At 41.8% G+C, this 19,395-nt stretch overlaps 2 protein-coding genes and 1 pseudogene across 6 annotated transcripts; 1 reads left to right on the top strand and 2 right to left on the bottom strand.

Moving 5' to 3' along the window:
• Positions 1-4,752: 4,752 nt before the first annotated feature.
• On the bottom strand, positions 4,753-10,686 carry LOC127752938 (serine/arginine-rich-splicing factor SR34-like). 5 transcript variants are annotated; one of them, XR_008012451.1, is made up of 15 exons: positions 10,557-10,663; positions 9,079-9,170; positions 8,241-8,306; positions 7,889-7,963; positions 7,700-7,805; positions 7,572-7,618; positions 7,445-7,502; positions 7,010-7,059; positions 6,574-6,630; positions 6,367-6,449; positions 6,254-6,289; positions 5,814-5,989; positions 5,372-5,405; positions 5,217-5,279; positions 4,753-5,087 (listed from the first exon to the last, which is right to left on the bottom strand). XR_008012451.1 is itself a non-coding variant. In XM_052278407.1 (14 exons), the coding sequence occupies exons 2-14, from the start codon at positions 9,163-9,165 to the stop codon at positions 5,073-5,075; spliced, it is 777 nt and encodes a 258-aa protein (XP_052134367.1). In that variant the 5' UTR covers positions 9,166-9,170; positions 10,557-10,686; the 3' UTR covers positions 4,753-5,072. The 5 variants fall into 5 exon arrangements, 2 of the variants coding, with proteins under 2 accessions (XP_052134367.1, XP_052134360.1); XR_008012450.1 differs by having other exon boundaries at positions 5,372-5,989; XR_008012452.1 differs by having other exon boundaries at positions 5,372-5,968.
• A 576-nt stretch (positions 10,687-11,262) lies between these two features.
• LOC127770620 (uncharacterized) lies at positions 11,263-12,207 on the bottom strand (annotated as a pseudogene).
• Positions 12,208-13,993: 1,786 nt separating this feature from the next.
• On the top strand, positions 13,994-16,439 carry LOC127762773 (uncharacterized). Its single transcript, XM_052287265.1, has 2 exons — positions 13,994-14,727; positions 15,758-16,439. Exons 1-2 carry the CDS (start codon positions 14,022-14,024, stop codon positions 15,871-15,873), a joined length of 822 nt encoding a protein of 273 aa, XP_052143225.1. The 5' UTR covers positions 13,994-14,021; the 3' UTR covers positions 15,874-16,439.
• Positions 16,440-19,395: the final 2,956 nt, after the last annotated feature.

The raw sequence follows: 19,395 nt of genomic DNA, 5'->3' as shown, positions 1-19,395 counted from the left end.
CCCACGCCCATCATCAAGGCCCTCGTGACCTCAATGAGAAGAAGAAGAAGCCCTCTCCCAGTGCCGCAATCGGTCGGTTCGCTCCATCGACCATCGGCTGGCCCCTTCGCTCCCTCTACCATTGCTGCTCGCCACCGTAATCCTAGCCCCAATCTAGCCACAATCCCCTCAGTTCACCCATCGCCGCTCGCCCGCTGCAATCTCCCTCAATCCGCCTCACCGTCCGGTTGCCCCTCCTCCGTCGCACTCATCGACGACGCTCCGCCGGCTGGGGAAAGATCAGGAGCGAAAGGATGGCGCGGCTCCACCTCAACTACCCCCTCACCGTGAGCGCCAGCACCGAGTCTGCCGCTGCCTTCACCACCCACGACTACGGCATGGCAGCGCGTCCCTGCCCGGGTTGCCGTGAAGAGAAAGGGGGAGAGAAAGAGAGAGAAGGGAGAGAGAAAGGGAGGAGGAAGGGAAGGACATAGGATGACATGTGGGACCCACCTGTCAGTGGGCCCTATAATTTTTTTTTTGTAAATGACAAATGGGTACCACACTTTTTTTTTAATTCTAATGTCACATAAGCGCCACATCAACGCCACGTGGAATAAAGACCAAATCAAAACTGCTAAATAGGCGCCACGTCAGCAAAACTGTCCTTCAAAACTGCCTAGGGAGTCAAATTGTACCCGTTTTAATAGTTGGAGGTTCAAGATATCCAGTATTGTAGTTTAAGGATATGAATCAGATTCGGCCGCTAATTAAGGGAGTCAAGTAAACTTATTCCTTCCTCTTATTTCCCAAGTGAACCAATCGGCCAGTCTACTCGACGTAGGTCGAGTGTAAAAGCGGAACACCTTCATCGCCTCTCTCGGGTGAATGCCTTTGGCCGTCACGGTAGGCGCGATTTTCGCGGTCGCAATAATGTTGATTGAGCGCGTGCCTCATATCGCTAGGAGTGTGGGCGCAGTGTCTGTCGTAGTAGGAGTCACCATGATGGTCACTGTCGTGCTGCCGGTCGCGAGAGTCGACCGACTGATCTAGTCGTCGTCTTTCATGATGGTGTAGATTAGATCCGGTGTGCCCTCTGCTGCGCTCGGGAGCATGCACGACAATCTCTGGTGGGAGATCTGGTCAAAAAAAAATCTCTAGTGGGAGACGGGTCTGGGACGGTGTCTCAGTCGTAGATTCCTCAGGCCGATAGCTGCCTCCAACTTCCGGGGGGCACTATTGCAGCGATCATAGTCTTGACTTTGTTCAGGATAGGCCTAAAGTTAGCCGGAGCCGCGTCAATAATGGTGCAAGGTGACTACCGCTACCTTGTTTTGTTGAGGTGTAACGAAGACATTAGTGTTGTCGACTCGAGTCTGAAGCATTCTATTGTGAGAGGCGCATCCAGCATGAGCTAGATCTCGCCTCATGCGTTCTTCCTCTTCCCTGCGCTTGCGCTCCTCTTCAAGTCTAGCGTGTTCCTCTTCAGCTTCTCTGGCTAGCCGGGCAACTTCCTCTTGGTTCAGCGAATCTGCCATGAACACACCAAAAAGGAGTTGGGTGTAGTCGTCGTTGAACTATGAGCTTCCCAGACTTTCGGTGGTGCGGTCGTCATAGACGTCAAAAGAGCTGAGAAAGTTGGCAATCTCCGTGTCCGAACAAGATCCGAGTGGTTGGAGCGTGACGCCCATCTCCTTGAAGCCCAATCTAGGCGAAGCCGAAGCTTGCTCAGATCGGGACCTAAGGGGATGGACGGATCCAGATTTGAACGTGGCAGAGGGGGAAGTTGCATGATGACCTGAGGATATGCACTGGTGATGGTGGAAAGATTGCGAGGGCGCACTGATGTAGATGAATCCCCCGAGTGGTTTGAAGCCAGCCTAGAAGATAAAGTGTTGGAGTACATCTCGGCGGAATTTGGCAAGCCAAACGGTGCCGAGTGGTCACGACCTCTTCCCCGACTAGTTCGAATCCGAGTCAAGAAGAGAGATGTTGCCGAAGTTGTCAGCGATGAAGTCGAGACTGCCAAAGCGGTAGGCCTGCCCTGGAGGGAAGGCAAAGGAGTTGACTCCTGGAGTAGAACCCATCGTACTTGTCGACGGAAAACTCGACGCAACCCCTACCTGGCGCGCCAACTGTCGATACTAGGAATCGACAATATGAAAAGGGGGTAGTGCACGAGAGCTAAAGTAGATGGGTGGAAAGACAAGGGTTTAGACAGGTTCAGGCCCTCTCGACGAAAAGTAATACTGACTCTTGTTTAGGGATTTGACTCCGCCGAATATTGTATTGATCTGACGACCTTTAGTGTGGTTATACCCTCAAGAGGCCTCCTGCCCACCTTACATAGATCGGGAGCAGATTACAGATACAAACCTAACCGAATAGAGAATATATTTTACGATATTCCTGATTAAGACTTTAAACCGTTTCCTTAATACTCAAGAAAACGTAATACCCAAGTCATAATCCGTTACATATTTTAGAGATATAACATATCCCCTATAATCAGTCGAATAAACTAGCCGTACGTGTAGGTATATGGTACTCATAATCTCCACAACAAGTTTGCTCGGTTCGCTCTACATGGATGCAGACTGCAGTGAGTTCACATTGTCGATGGTGGATATTCGTAGACCGGATAAATAGGGTATTTGGATACATTGGTACGAGGATCTACACGATACGATATCAAGCAAACAAGAAGACAAGGATTATACTGGTTTAAGCCCCTTGTAAGGTAATAGCCCTAATCCAATTTATATGAGATTGATATGGAAAGACCACATATTACAATAGAGAATTGATGATCTCGAGATTAACGGTGAGATCCCTATCAAGATGGGTTCGATGAGATCTCCCGACGAGTATGTTTCGCGTCATCCAGATTGTAGGCTATGGTGGTTGTGTTGGTGCTATGATTCAATGATCCAGACCCTTAGGGGGTGTGTCTTTTATATCGTAAGTCACCTTAGTCTCCAAGTAGAACTTGAAGACAACTGACCCTCCACAGTATAGTATAAACCCAATCCTTTCTGAGTAGGACTCGAAGACAACGGACCCTCCACAATATAGTATAAACCCAATCCTTTTTAAGTAGGACTCTGACATTTCTCTTCTCGTGAGGATAGTTTCTATATCACCTCATAAATTTTGTTATTGTACATGAAAATACATCGTATATGCAAAGATATGTCATATCTGTATATTCTATAAGTCGTAGGATATGAGGTACGTCTTATTTGTAACCATGACACACATACCCTCCTGGCGACAAGGTACATTTCTAAAAACCAATGAAAAGGTATATTTCTAATTTCTTTTCATAGTACTAATTATATTATTACTTAATTGAAGAGGAGTACGGTCAAAACAAGAAAAATAGATATATATTTTTCTATGATTTAACTGGAATATACACGTTTAGAAGGGAATGACAGAAATACCGTTATCGCAAAATGGAAGTGCGAGGCCGGGAGGTGAGTGAACGATACCTCGCGCGAGTCTCGCGCGGCTAGTCCGCGAGACCGCACAAACTCACGCGATTAATTAATTAATTAGAGTCGTTAGCAATTAATTATTATTAATATCATCAGTAATTAATTACTCGCTAATTAGTATGATTAATTGCGTCATTAGCTGCCAGTGCGGCCCACAAGTGAGACCAAGGCTCAACGGCCATCTCGCTCGGCCAACTAGTGACACCGAGGCTGGTCTCGCATTTTAACCTTGCCAGACCGCCCCTATTGTGTGTTCGTCTTGTGATTTAGTCGCGATTTTGCGCTGCCGAACCGTGGCGACGGTCTATTTGTGATTCCGTCGTGATTTCACACTGCCGAACCACGACGATGGTATGTGTAAATTTGTTCGCATCTAGCATATTTCTAAAAACTTCAACAGTATAATTTCAAAATTTTCTCTTCAAAAAAAAAAGGGGAAAATGGATCTCAAGGAAGAGGAAGCCCACTTAGGAGGCACCCAAAAAAGGTAAATCAGATCCGTTCTACTCCCTCCGTTTTAGGTTACAAGATGTTTTAACTTTATTCAAAGTTATACTGCTTATATAAGTTTATAGAAAATATATTAATATTTACATTATCAAATTAGTTGTATTAAATTAGTAATTAAATATTTTTTATAATAAATTTATCTTAGGTTGAAAATATTACTATTGCGGTTTAACTTTAACCAAAGTCAAAACATCTTATAACTGAAACGGAGGGAGTATTATAATTATAAATATGTCTATTTAAACAAATGTTATTACGATTCATCTCGCCTTCGCGTTACCAATGCACGATTTCATGCTCGCTTCCCACCGTGCGAACTTGCTACTTCGCATCACCGCGCTGCAGTACCATGCAAATATTTCGAGTTCGCATTTGTGAGAAAAAAACAATAAACAGTCTACTTTCAAATTTTAATCTATATGTGCCGACCTCGTCATACACCTATGTCAAGCTTGGGTAAAAAGTATTGAGAGCCACATAGACACCATTCATTCCTGCTGTCATTGCAGTTAACGTAGTGAACTGAAACAACTAAATGGAGTACAGATCTAATGCCGAGTTTAGTTCCAAAATTATTCTTCAAACTTCCAACTTTTCTATCACATCAAAACTTTTCTACACATAAACTTTCAACTTTTCTGTCACATCGTTCCGATTTCGACCAAACTTCCAATTTTGACGTAAACTAAACACACTCTAAGTTTACATAATATAAATCAGCAACACAGAACATCTAGTACGTCAGCACATCAACCACGGTTCAAAGGACAACCAAAGGTGGTACATCAACATATATATGGCAACAGATATTTAAAATACAGTCGACAACAATGTGCAGATAGTTCTTCCACTTACTAGATGTAAAATAAGTACTGGGACTCTGACTACAGAACACATGATCTCTGTTTCGCAAATATAATGCAATATGAGTAATATTAAACAGAAGTCGACCTACTAAACAAAGGGCGAAGCCTGTAGCGCAGTGAAGCCATAACCAGGATGATTTGATCTAATCCATGCTATCCTCGAGTTCCAGGTTCCTGGATCCTTAAGTAGCTGTCACAGTCTGGAGGGTTTTCATGTTCAATCAGACTTCACCTGCAACAACGTAGGCAGCAAATGATCATACAAGTGTTTCACCAGTGTAATGAGTTCTCTCTATTTTTTTTTCCTTTGTTCAGGGCGGGAGGGGCATTGTAAATGTGGGAGGAATTATTTGGTATTTACCGGAGAGGGAGAGCGGGATAAGCTCCTGCTTGGGCTTTTACTAACAGATCTTCCACGAGAAGGCTGCCAAAAAAAGGCAAATTGCAATAAACAAAATGATTGAAAATAGGACTTAATTCACTTTTTAATAATAGATGACTTGCTGCAAGACTTACTGAAGAAACAGGAGTCCGTGATCTTGATATTGATCTGCAAAATTTCACAGGCAAAACCAATCACTCAGTGTGATTTCATCCAAAAACTACTAACAGAAATATCAAAACAAATTACAGAAGAACCACACTGATAAGTAAGCATTTTTGTATTCATGCTAAATGGCTAATATGTGCCAATGAACAAAACAAAATCTCTATTTCAACAGAATCCGCATAAAAACTAAGCAGGATCAATTTCTTTTGTTGTGAAAAAAGCACGTACATATTCCAGAAAAATGCTTACCAAGTACCATAATCTTGTTTTATCAGGATGCAAGAATAATTAAAAGAAAACTTTGAGATCTCATGTAAGTTAGGTCCATGTCATGCAGTATATGAAATTGAAGTGCCTACGGTCAACAAATTCTCAATAATAACACAAATCCACTCCACATATCCTTACTGTCAGGCCTAGCTCGCTCCTAGGACTGGTTGTTGCCCATTTGCCATACATGCATCACAATCCAGCTCTACTATCCAAAGTTCCAAACCATCCTTTCGATTCTCAACATATCCAAAATCTATGAAAGCAGTCCCCAGATTGCCGCATGGCCAGATCTAGGAAAAACAAAAGCAAACCTTGAACATTGCAAGTTAGCCACCAGCACTGTGTTTTAGTCATTGGGCCATAGAGGAAATTTAAGTCATATCAATTTAAAAGGAGACATACATTAGTCGGTCAAAAAAAAGGAAATACATTACAAGCTTTTCAATCATATGTTTTATGAACCACAGTGGAAGTTCCAAAGTATATAAAAACCCAAATTCCAACACATACTCCTGTTTCTCTTTAACGACAAAAATGGCATGCCAGTAAAAAGCTGATGTTATAAAAGGATATACCTTTCATCCACAGGTGACGGTGACCGAGAAATAGATCTGTGGAACAATGCAGTCAACAATTAGTGCTGCCATAGGGAGGCTTGAGTGTAAAACAGAATAAAAATCTAACATACTTTGGACTCCTGCTCCTGCTGTAACTACGACTTCTTGAGTAAGAGCGGCTTCTGCTTCTTGATCTATCATCATACTCCCTCACCTATCATAGAAATAAGAACACGTTGACGAAAGATCACAATCAAATGCATCTAGAAGACATATTATCTATTATCATAGCAAAAACAGGAAAAACCCTCGTGGTCAAAAAACAAATAAATCCATACCCTGATATATGCCCGTGAAAATGCATTTCTGAACTCTGAGTCATCAAGCTTCCTAATCTGCAAGATCATCAAAAGATCATAAGAGATACATACCAAATACTCCCTCTAATCATAAATATTTGATTTTTAAGTCAAACTTATGAAACTTCAATCATTAATAATTTTTCAAATGCTTTGTTGAAAAAAAAAGATGGTAGGCTAGATTTACCTTGAAAAGTACTATCATAATGTCATAAATTTATTAGATTTTATAAACTTATTCTAATATAAAATTGATAGTCAACATTTCAAAATTTTGACCAAATCTTGCCATAAATGTCAACGTATATGACCAAAGTGTATAATAGGAATAACACATCTGAAAATGTTCCCTCATCAATTACCAAAAAGTATAATATTTTCAGAATGCACTTTATACAGAAGATATCAAACATACCGCATACTTCATGTCTTCATAGGTTGTATAATCCACAATTCCAACGGTTGCTGCAACACAAACAGAAAGACAAATATTACTGACATAGCCCGCAAACTATATAGAAAGGCCTCTGCAGGCTCAGAGGTTGCTTCTGAGTATAGGACATTGTCGTTTCTTTCATTTTCAGTTTTAGCATTTTAGGACTTCTTTTATAATTATTTTTCCCTGACCTGAGGGGGTTTGACGGGCCTGATGACCAGCTGACAGACGTCATCCAGTCTCTGTCTTAATGAAATAATACACAGCTTTTGTATTCTCAGAAAAAATATTAAAGCATGAATCTTGATTTCAGAGGACAATGAATTAAAACTAAGATCAACACATAAGCAATTGGTTCTCATCCCAGGGCCCATGGTACGATGACATAACAAGAAGAGAACATTTATTACTAACCTCCAGCCTCACGGTATACATCAGAGAAGCAGACATCACCAGCCCGCCGCATATGGTCCTGAAAGTAGGTAATAATTAGGTCATTAGAGAAAAATCTATAAATAGAAGTTATGTACAACACCAATACCTTAAGATCCTGCCATGATGCCGATGAAGGTAAGCCAGTGACCATAACTGCATGGTCCAACAAATAGAAACATCACATTCTTTGTTGGGATACACCGACTAACACATTCAAGAGAAAGAATTACAAACCGCGATATTCAGAACGCCTAGAAACACCTCCACGTCGTCCACTGCTATAGCTTCTTGGGCGATCGTATGAGTAAGATTGACCTCTTCCACCATGAGCTAATTCCACCTACGTACAGAAAATATAAAGCCACAGGCACAGAAACCAAAGCAGACCAGAAGACCGGAAGAAAAGCATTTTGATATCCATACCCGCAACCTGTAGCCATCAAAGTTATACCCATCACGGCAGCAAATTGCATCATCAGCATCACGGGGATCCTCAAACTACAAAAGCACATATTTTCTATTAGCTATTTAGCATCCAATACTTAGCTATACATCTTAAAAGATGCACTTACATCTTAAGAAAACTTAGCTATACCTAAACTAAAACTTAGTCTTGAAAAAAATCTAGAAGTAAATTTTATTGAAAGCAACCATCCTTTAAAGAAGAAATGATATTAATATCAGGGTAATAATAGGGACTATATTATAAATTTCAATAAAATTTTCAATACAAGTACCCTTACAGAAGACATGGCTGTTGCAAAAGGACACTCACCTCAACAAAAGCATAACCAGGAGGTCTTGGAGGAATCTTCAAGTCAATGTCCAAAATGCGACCGTACTGCATTAGAATAAATTTATGAGAAACAAAAAAGCATGCATGTTATCAAGATTAAGGTTCTTATTGCAATTGTAAGGGATAAAAACACTGGAATAACATATATACATAAACTTAATTGGATTTATTAGTGAAACTTTTCACAACTGCACCTCCACATTAGCTTAGAAAATAAGTACAAATACAACACCCTTAATCTGAATATGACTCATGAAATATATCATTTGTCAACACGTTCCCATCTGCAATATACGACTACTTTTTCGCAATGGCACGCAGGTTATCAGTTGTCATCTAGGATAAATCACACCCAACTGTTTACGCTGATGGATGCTCAAGAGCATCAATGGTTGTGCTATTAAGAAAATGATTATTCACTACCAAAACCGCAGGAGAAGACATCGCAAGTTGAAACAGCCAACAGATATTTAATACAGACAAGACAACTTCCTAAATAGCGCTTCTTTGGCGACACAAGGCCAGATGGTTCCTTTCTTCCCGCAATTGCTTTACCCTAAGACTCATCCACGAATTACAGAACAATAATCCTTTATAACTCTTATAATACTATAATAATAATAATTTAAATCCTTCAACCACTAGCATAATAGTGATTTAAATCCTTCAACCGCTAGCTGTTCTCACATTAATAAGCTAAGGCAACTTAACAGGTAGGAAAATAAGCAATGTATTATGCCTATACAGCTACGACCAGATTGAAATGGTAGTTGCCTATGAGAAGAACTGAGGTAGCTTGTAAAGCAGTAAAGCTCACCTTGTAAAAGAGATCCTCAACCTCCCTCTCACGAATGTCCCCAGGGAGATTGCCTACATAGATGGTGCGGCTGTTGCGTCTGCTCATTGTTTCTGCATATATAGGAGTTAAAGCAGGTCAACTAAAATTATAGATGCAAATATGCAAGATAAAATGACCTTGTAAATTCAAGATTCTGTTAATAAATAATATGGGGAAACATTTCAAGCACAAAGGAGCGTAGCACTGTACTAATTTTGTGTAGGCACATATTGTCAAACAACAGCAAAGATTGGGGAAAGGGCAAATTTCGACAGTATAACACTAAACTACAGAATTTGGAGATTTACATAATACCAAGGCTGCACAAAAGAGATTTCACCATAAACTTTAAATTTTTCAAAACAAAAACAAGATATTTCCCAAACAAAAAAAATGATATTTGTGCAGTGATTTCCTTAGAAATATTTAACTGTCACCCAAAGCACCAATACCATGTTCAATCATCATTATCTACCTGCCAAATAGGTATAAATACCAGCTGTACAAGCATTCTGGGTCCGCGCCTACAGCAGGAGGGACCATATCCGGCTGAAAGATATGCAGTCATCTATTTCCTAGTTTGGCGTTTGTTATCTACTTTCCACTTTATCTCTATTTTTCCTGATTATTAGCTAGGCCCTCGTCGATAAAGATTGCTCAGATTTGTAACAGGGAGTAATCAACCAGTGTATAGAACTCAAAAGGGCCTCTGTCCAAACCTTGGCCAAGGCAAGCAGAGCTTCAAGCCGTGCAGGACAAGCCTACCTTCCTCTGTTTCCTCTCTTCAATGCGCCATAATAATCATGGATTTGTATCAATACAATCTTTTAGTGTTATTAACGTAGTCTGGATTGCAACTTGTATTGAAACTAGATACAGACACTTGTACTAAAAACTAAAGAATTTATCAGCACAAGTCCTTTTACATGCTAATTAATAGACTTTTGGATTCTTGCACATTAAAAAAAACTGAATAGCCGCATATATCTAAGATGTTTCGTAACTAATCTCAAATACCCATACCTGTGATTAGGGTAAAGAAACAATAAACAAATCTAGCGGCTGTTTCCCATCGCCACCGCGTACTCTAGACGAGAAACTTAAAAATAAAAGCATACATACATACATACATACATACATACATAGGCTCCGTGCATAGAGCCGACGAAGCCATGGCATATGCAAAGGTAACGAAATCTCTACCATAACTAGCGCCAAAACGGGAGAACCCCTGGTTTCTAATCTGAGAACTCCCTACCCTGTAGACAGACGGATAAAAATGGCGGCGCGCGCCGCAGAATTTCCGGGAAGGGAACCGCAGCCAACCGGCCACCACACGCGATGATGATCGGAGAGATCGAGGAGAACACGCGCGCGGAGAAGAAGGGAAAAAAAAAAAAAAGGGAAAGCTGGGAGAGGATTTCGGGGTTTTTCCCGATGATTCCCGACGAACGCACCTGACGGGGAGAGGGAGAGCGGTGGTGGTGGGTCGAGAAGCTTCTGGGGGCTCCGGAGGCGACGCCGCGTGGAGCGGAGAGCGGAAACGAAACCGACCTGCGACAAAAATCTGGCCGCCCACGAGATACCGATACATGTGGTGGGGTTGGACCTGGAGGGACGTGTTGTGGAGACGCGTGTGTGGCTTTGAGATGCGTGCGTGGTGCCCATTTCGAAAGCGACGGATAAATCAATAATATTACTCCCTCCATCCATGATATAAGGCGTTTCAAAATTCAACCTCTTTAAAACATTTGACTAATATTTAATGTAACTAGTAATATGTCCGTGCTAAATGCTATGGTGCAATTCTATTTAACTGTATCTTTAAAAAAATTTCATGTTACCAAAAAATATTTTTATATAATCTGTGCATTTAAACTTTAATTAAATTCATATAGTACATTAAATATATTTCATGTAAGGTATAGTACTATGATATTACGTGGGCACAGTAAAACTTTACAAGACTTAATTATATATAATATACCCTATGTACACAATATAAAAGGCAATATACGCATAAAAATATGTAAGAGAAGTATAGCGTTATTCCATTATTTGTTGCGGGCAGAAAAATATGTTAGAGAAGTATAGAGTTATTCTATTATTTAAATAAAGCATTTGTAATGTATAGAATACACCCATAGGTAAAGAATGACTATTCTAATGTTTTGCATTTGCGATACAGTGAAGAAAATCTCGTGCGCCGCTAGGAATGTTGCTTGCGCACTCATTTTGCTCGTACATCAATATATGTAGCAAAAATTTGTTTCCTTAGCTCGTCAACATCCTGCAAATGTATATGTTTATAAAATAAATAATTGTATTATAAAATAAAATATAATATTCTAAATGTCAATGCTAGTCAGAATGACCTTAAAAGACGGCAAATGAAGTGCTCCATCTTTCCAGGATCGCATGAACAGATGTACGAGACAACCCGACAAATTCCTATGAAATTTGAATAGTTAGGTACCATGCGTTAGACAAAAATAATTTATTGGATCAAACAAGATTTTACAAGAAAACTTACGAGTTAGCCACTGGATTTGTGACATATATATGGCGCCACAAGTCGATATCCTCAGTCCACCTAGATCCAGGACATGCCACACGCATGGCTCTGTTGAAATAGTTGGTAACGTTTAACAATTTTTTGGTATATCTCATAGATACATTGGATTTAGTGGATTAGGGTCTAGAAGATAAAGTGTTTTGCTTTCTTGGTCCAGCATGACCAAGATATAACTTCCAACAGCACATACTGGTATAAGAATCTGGAAAAAGTCAACCGTCAAGATAACATAAAAAACACATTCAAATAAGAACAAAGGATAGTTAGCTTACCGATTTGCATTTTGCAACTTCATAATGGATTTTCGACCAGCTACTAACCGACCCTGCAAGATCTATATCCTTATGGAACATCGGACTTATACCAAATCCAGTAGCAGTCTATATGATGTACAATAATTGTTTAAAATATGAGCAAAAGAATCAATATTGGGTAGATTATAAAAACTTACCCAAAATTGTAAGTCCAGGCAATGCTTCGCTGGTTTTGTGAAGCGACTGGACGTTTTCATACATGAACTTACGTATTGCCATGTTGAAGCAATCACGGTCAAGTGGTCCATCCTTTAGTACTGATTGAAGTGTTTTGAGACTTAATTTTATGGTGTGCGGACGTGAACTTTGCACCCATATATTCCTGTCAATCAATAAAAAAAATAAGTTAGTGCATGTTTGAACTATGGGGTAGATATATTATATAGAAGTGGCTTACTCCAAGGTTTCGGCACAATTTATTTATTGTATGTAGTAGAAAAGGCCGCCTATCAACTCCTGTAAACTCATAGCAGAAACCACCGAGAGAAGGGAACTATATTTGTGATCGTTGGTTGCCGAGCGTACTTTAGATTCCTTCATGTCCCATCTTTCTCTTTGACGACTGCCCACTATCACAACATCATTTTCATAGTCTGTATCTTCGACTTGTTCAACATCGGAAGCCTCAGCCGCCATATTTGTTTTCCAACATAGTAATATACCGGCTAACTTCTACCTAAAAAGTTCAATATCTTTCTGCATAATAAACATAACTTCGTTTAATAGGAAAACATTTGACTAATATTTAATGTAATATGAAATTAATTTTATTTGTTAAAAATTATATAATTAAATTGACATTTAAATTTACTTTCATATGATTATAATTTTGTTGCTACAAACCTTATATATATATATATGAGAAATTATAAGTTAAATATTAGTTTTGGAGACCGTGTAACTTTTACCATACCTTATATTATGCGATGGAGGGAGTAATTGTGTTTTAATTATTTCAAACTTAAAATATATATTCACCTGATGTTTTAAAATAACTTTTATATAATAAAATGTTTTCACACGAAATACATCATTTAACTGTTTAAATACATGTTAACGAAAACCAAGATAACCTTTTATGTTAATTAGAAAATGAAGAGAAAAATGCTCGGATTGACACGCGATCCATATCTATTTAGGATATTTAGAGTTGCGTATTCCTAGGTTTAAAAAACGTTTGGATGCATCATTTTGTTCAGATTAAAACATAAGATCTTACAACATTGTTCTTGCAAACTCTAAATCCAGTAATATCTACGGTCTGAAGTTGAGCAACAAACAACTGAAATAAAAATAGCAAAACTAAATGTTAAATGCGAGAAGAATTAATTACCAATCCCAATTATGTCGAGAATTCGTTGCTATAAACAACATTGTCACAATATTTCCCATACAAATTGACTACTAATTTCTCTAGTGGTGTATATTTATTAATTGTAAGCTCGAAGAATTGTGACATTATCAAATTATATTTCGTGATGAATCTACGTATACACTCCATCTTCCTGTTGTAAACAGAAATATGGATGACGTGTGAGGATGGTTAATATGAGTTGAGAAAGCAAGATCGCAACGGAAAAAAAAAACAAAGCAACTACGAAAGGAGTCAAGGACATACGGTCGTCTCTTGCGTGAAGTTTTTTTTAACTTAAATACTACTCCCTTCGTTTCACAAATATAAATCATTCTATTATTTCCCTCATTCATACTGAGATTAATGAATCTAGATATATAGTTTCACAATGTAAGTCATTCTAGTATTTTCCACATTCATATTGATCTCATTCTAGATTTATTAATGCAAATATAAATATAAGAAATGTTAGAATGATTTATATTGTAAAACGAAGAGAGTACCTTTTCGAAAAATGCAGAATAAGCAAAGGAGTCACGACGAATTTAGCACTGTTTAATCAAAACATTAGCGTCCTACTTCTAGCTAAATCTAATCATCAACAAGCAACAACTCGAATATAATGATTAATTTTTCTTTACAAAAAAAAAAAATCCTCTTCCTTCCTCCTCCCAACAGAATGAGATCGACGCCGCGATGTGCCCCCTTCCCCAACCCAAACCCTAACCCCGATACTTCCCCTCCCCCGTCGTCGCCGATGACCCCGCGCGCGCCGTCGATGCGCCACCACCCGCCGCACCTCTACCTCGCCGAGGTCGTCGCCTCCTGGCACCCCTTCCACAAGAAGCCCTGCCTCTCCGACCGATCCACCGCTCCCCCCTCCGCCCACTTCGCCGACGCCCCGGAGACCCAGACCCAGACCCCGACACCTCCCCTCTCCGCCAGCGGCGGCGGCGGCGGCGGCGGGTCGTTCCGGTGGCTCGGGCCACGCAAGCGCCGCCGCCGCGGCGCGGGGTCGCGGTCGGTGTCCGGCCGCAGCAGCGACCGCCGTAGATCCGGCACCTGCTCCGACTTCCACGTCACGTGCGGCGCCGGTGGCGGCGGCGCCACCGACTCCAGCGGCGAGATGTGGGCCTCGGACGTCGGGGAGGTGCGGATGAGGGACGTCCCCATGGCGACGGAGTTCGGCCCCGCCGCGCCCGTTGGTGGGCCTGGATCGGGGTCTGGTGGGACGGGCGCCGCAGCGGAGGTGGCTGCGGCGGATTCCGGCTATGGTAGCGAGCCGGGATACCGGGGAGATGTGGAGCTTGGGTACGGGGATGAGATCGACGAGGAGGAAGAGGACGGAAGGCAGCAGCTGTTCTTCTGGGGCGAGGAAATCGGAGGTGATTGGCGTCCCTGAGCCCAATTCTTGGGACAATCTCTGATTTAGCTCACGCTTTCCTTTTCATGTATAGAGATTGACATCGTTTTCATCGTTACTGTGTGCATTTGTTTGATATGATTCCGTAGATATAATATGCTTAGTTTGTAAAATCCATGGGTTGGTATCCTAGCTTGTTGGCTAGAGTTCTTGGTTTGGATTGAACAATTTGTTGATTTTTTACAGAACTATGTTCTAGGATATCGGATGCTTGATCAATGTATATTCTACCTGTGGATTCTGATCAAAGGGATGTACTCCTTTTCTAGTTTCTCCTTTTTTTTGGGCTGTGGGATGGGAAGATGATGGAAATGCACTTGCCTGCTGCATGTTTTGAGTAATGGAATGACTGGTGGAAAGCACACGTATTCATTTAGTGCTCTATCCAGTATTGATTTAATGGAATTGATAATAAGCTTAATAAATGATTATGTGCTCGAAATTCTGACGAAATTTTATTTTAGCCACCATGCATTTTAGTTATATTTGTCTCGTCCAAAACTAAATGATTGCTTAAAGCATTGACTATGTCAATGTGTTCAGGAAGGTAATATTTCGATTAAATTCTAGATAAATTTAACTTGACCTTGTTTGAAACATGTGTGCTGACCAAATGACTGTTCTACTGTAATCCTGTACCCCTGTCATTTGTGCTACACTGCTATCATGATGAGTGAAACAATAAGAACTGATGGCAGAAGCTTTTATTTTTATGATGTCCTTTTGACGTTATGTTACTAGTAATTGTTAGCCATGCCTGTCAATTTCTGAAGCTGTCAGATCTGACTGTTGTAACTTATAAATACTAGCGCACAGTTTCTTTATTTTATAGAAATGTTTTGTTATGTTTGACATTGGAATTGTCTTTTGCCCTTGTCTTGGATTTGGTACAATTGTTTGTTCCTGCAACAGAGAAGCGATGTAATTTGCAAAGTACCTTTTGGTATCCACCTAACAAACGCTCTAATTACTGCCAAATTTTTACAATGCAGATTGTATAGCAGATATGAATAAGATGGGGATTGTTGGTGACAATAATTTTGGGGAGCAGAAGAGCCATCACCGTTGTAGGCGCAAGAAGCATGATGTGAGGATGCTGGATCCTTGAGACAAAAACTTGAAACTTTTTGGTAAAATATGAAATATCTACATGACCTATATATACCACCGCAGTTCTGAGGAATCAATTTCCTTGCTTCTTTTGTGCAGCTTGTGCTGATGTGTGGTCAAACTAATTACTGATGTATCATTGTATGTATAGTTGATTTGTTGTTCCGGGGCAATCAGTAGTTGTGTGAGCATGTTTTCGAGAATTCTGTATGTGCATGTATGATCTATGCTGTGCCAGCAGTTGAATTTCCTGGTATCACTTGCTGCTATTTGACTGCTGAACTACTGATTCGTTCGTTAGGGCGTTCGATTGGGCACAAGTTATGCTTAAAATTGATAATGGTGTATTTTGGCATGTACTTGCTTGTGCCGCATGATAAACTTTGTTTTGCTCCTGATACATGCGTAAGCATTGAGCTAAGCATGCAAAAGTGAACTTGGAGTTAGGAGTGGCTGCATACATATGCACCATGCGATGATGTATTCGGTATGACTTGGGGTATTCTGGTAGAACCTTGTCACATTCTAGTGCATTTCTTAACTAAATTATTTATCGAGTCATAATCTATTCCATCTTACGAGCTAATGGACAAATCTTTATTAATTTTCCCTCCAGTACATACACATATTGTCACTTGTAATCTAGTTCAGATGCTAGATGCTTATTCGATTCATACTAGGACACATGTACATGTTACTCATCTTATATTGATCTACATGAATTGTGGCTCCACATGTTAACATAAGATTGCTACAATATCATTTGATTTAGGCATTTAGCTAGTAGTAGTAGCCTATATAACAATGCAAACAAACCAGGAAAAACTGAAAGAGTGAAACTTAGAACATCTGTAGCAGCTCCTCTATATAACACATGCCACTTGCACAAGGAGAGAGAAAAAGGGCTCCAATAGATACACCATCATCCCCTTCAAATTTAGCGCATCCGCTATGCCGGAAACAAAAACGTCAAATTTGGCGTTTCTCTCTCCTCACGCCATCCAACAACTGGTCATCTCCGGATCGAACTCGCGCCACCATTTGGATCACGTCGTTGTGCCAGGGGTAGATGTGGAGTAATGGAGGTACAGAGGAGAGACACGCCTATTGGATCTAGCGGCGGAGGCTCGGAGTAGAAGCGGAGAGCTAACGGATCACTAGAGAGGTTATCGGAGTAGAAGCGGCATTGTCCCTCTGGTGCTATGCTGATCACCAAAGCGCGCCACTTCACCGCCCCGAGCCACGTCACCCCTCTGCTGCTCCTCCACGCCCCTCCCCTCCTCTACTGCTCCTCTACCTCCACTCACAATCATGCCGCTCCTCTACTACACCTTCAGCCGACGGCTTTTCTGCTAGCACCGACCATGTTCGAGGAACACTGCTCCCCCACCCCCATGCACTGCTGCCCAAAGCTACAAAGCAACGAACGCATCACATGGCGCATCGCGCGTGTAGGGGTGGGGGGATGAGTTATCTGTTCCCCTTTGGGAGTGATGACTTATCTGTTCGATTATTTTTTTTCTCTTCACAACATACTATCACCGGATGTATGTGAAGCATGGAGATCTGCATCAAGTAACAATGATGGAAATATAGATGTTAAAAAATAAATATTACAAAGTAATACAAATGGATAGGTAGCTGTAAGATATTACTAAAATATAGGATTGTATAATATAGATGATGTAATATCAATGATCTGTTGAAGTGCAAAGTGATATAGAGTAGAAATCTTTTTTAATGGAGGATCAAATTTGTATGAGCTGCTGACAATGCTGTTAAGGCTGATAATCTACCCACAAAAGCACCAAAACAATTGTTAGAGTTTGTGTCGAATATGTGTACGTAGTCGGTTACAGTTTAGGACTTGGAGTTATAATAGGTATTAGGACTAGAGTATGAGACGGATTCTATCCTAGGTTCTCTCACAAAATAGAGGGGCGTGCCTGTTGTAACCACATGGTGACTTAGCATAGCGAGAGGGAGCGGCTGCCGGTGTCAACCGGCCGTGAGTCGTTGTAACTCTGATATGCTGTATATGCTGGATCGGGGAGGAGCGCCCGTAATCAGTGCCCCGGAGATGTAGGCTACGGCTGAACTCCGTTACCAAATATTGTGTCTCGGTGTCGTCATCGTTTTGGATCTCCTATGGCGTTTTCTTCCGCGTTTAGCTACTGATGTCGATTTCGGGGCTGGTTTTATAACAAGTGGTATCAGAGCCTGTAGGAGGTCCATGGTAGAGGCGCGACCGAGGTGCTCCACACCGCGTAGCCTGCTGTAATGCCCAGGGAGGGGCATTGGCACAAGGTGGAGCACGACGGCGATCAACGGAGTCTTGATCGGTGGATCGAACACTTCTGGCGGCGGCCGAAACCGTCGATGGCTGCTTTCAACAGGGAGATGACTAGACGTGGTGCTCGGGTTGATGGTGGCGGAAGCGATTGGCGATCCAATCGGTAGGTCGGACACTTCGGGCAGGTGGCTCGGACTTTCCGGTGAGCTACTCTCGACAGGGAGACGTGCGGCCGCATGCTCGGGTTGATTGAAGCTGGAGGCGATCGGCGTTCTCGATCGGTGGATTCGAACACTCTGGGCAGGGTGGCCCGGGCCTTTCGATGAGTTGCGTTCGACAGGGAGATGGCTAGACGTAGCTCTCGGGTCGTTCGGCGGCTGGGAAGACGACATGCGACTTGTCGGCTTCGGCTCGCGACTAGATCGATGGCGTTCAATTGGAAGTCGGAGCGGGTGGATCCTATAGGCTATTTGGAGGTGTTGACGAGGTATTTGCACGATGGAATTGTTTCAAAGGCGGCGTATTTTGTGGCATATGGCTGAACAAAGCCTAGGGCGAATAGACCGGCATCCAGTAGTGGTTCAACCCTGGAGAGGCTTTGGTTCAACCTGTTTTTCCCTCTAGCAGACAAGAAGAAAACCACACGGGCTGTAGATCAATGACAACAGTTGTTGGTGGAGTCGTCGGTGGTGCTTGGCGTTGGTGCTAGATGTTGTCAGAGATACGAAGAAGCCCAGGAGGTCAGGGTCGCGACGGTGTGCGCGTCCTGCGTCGAAGCTGAGCCGGCGACGGAGATCAGGGCGATGCCGAGAAGGAGCTGGCTAGGGTTTAGCTAGGTCGTGCAGGGTTCGGTCTTGAGGGTTTGTGGTGTGGAAGACACGGACATGGAGTCGTCTCCGGTTCGGTCACGGCATGGACACAATCGAAGACAAACAGTGGATACCAAGTTTCAACACGAAGGGGAATCGGATGAGGACTTCAATTCGTTCAGGAATTGGACTCAATTTTTCCCAGATAAAAGCAACAGAGGACCACGGGATTGCAACAACGCAATCGAAACAAATCACCTACCTGAGGGCGAGATTCATACCTGATTTTCACAGAGGCGGAGGTGGTTTGGGCGGCGAGGTCACGGGCGGCTGGAGGCGCATCCTTGTAGGCGGTGTGCGGCGGCGTGGAGCTCGGCGCGGCGTTCGTCGGGGTTCGCAGGAGCTTGCGGCGGCGGAT

This window comes from Oryza glaberrima, chromosome 1 (genome assembly GCF_000147395.1).
Source record: "Oryza glaberrima chromosome 1, OglaRS2, whole genome shotgun sequence".
In the NCBI taxonomy this organism is placed as follows: Eukaryota; Viridiplantae; Streptophyta; class Magnoliopsida; order Poales; family Poaceae; genus Oryza; species Oryza glaberrima.
This window is presented reverse-complemented; position numbering and strand designations above follow the sequence as displayed.

What these genes read in the sequence shown, in the direction of transcription:
- LOC127752938 (XM_052278407.1), bottom strand. Translation starts at nt 9,165, where the DNA reads ATGAGCAGACGCAACAGCCGCACCATCTATGTAGGCAATCTCCCTGGG. An exon ending in TGTATACCGTGAGGCTGGAG is followed by an intron (nt 7,060 to 7,444) that starts GTTAGTAATAAA and finishes TTTGTGTTGCAG; the next exon opens with CAACCGTTGGAATTGTGGAT. An exon ending in CACGGACTCCTGTTTCTTCA is followed by an intron (nt 5,280 to 5,371) that starts GTAAGTCTTGCA and finishes TTTTTTTGGCAG; the next exon opens with CCTTCTCGTGGAAGATCTGT.
- LOC127762773 (XM_052287265.1), top strand. Translation starts at nt 14,022, where the DNA reads ATGAGATCGACGCCGCGATGTGCCCCCTTCCCCAACCCAAACCCTAAC. An exon ending in CTGGGGCGAGGAAATCGGAG is followed by an intron (nt 14,728 to 15,757) that starts GTGATTGGCGTC and finishes TTTACAATGCAG; the next exon opens with ATTGTATAGCAGATATGAAT.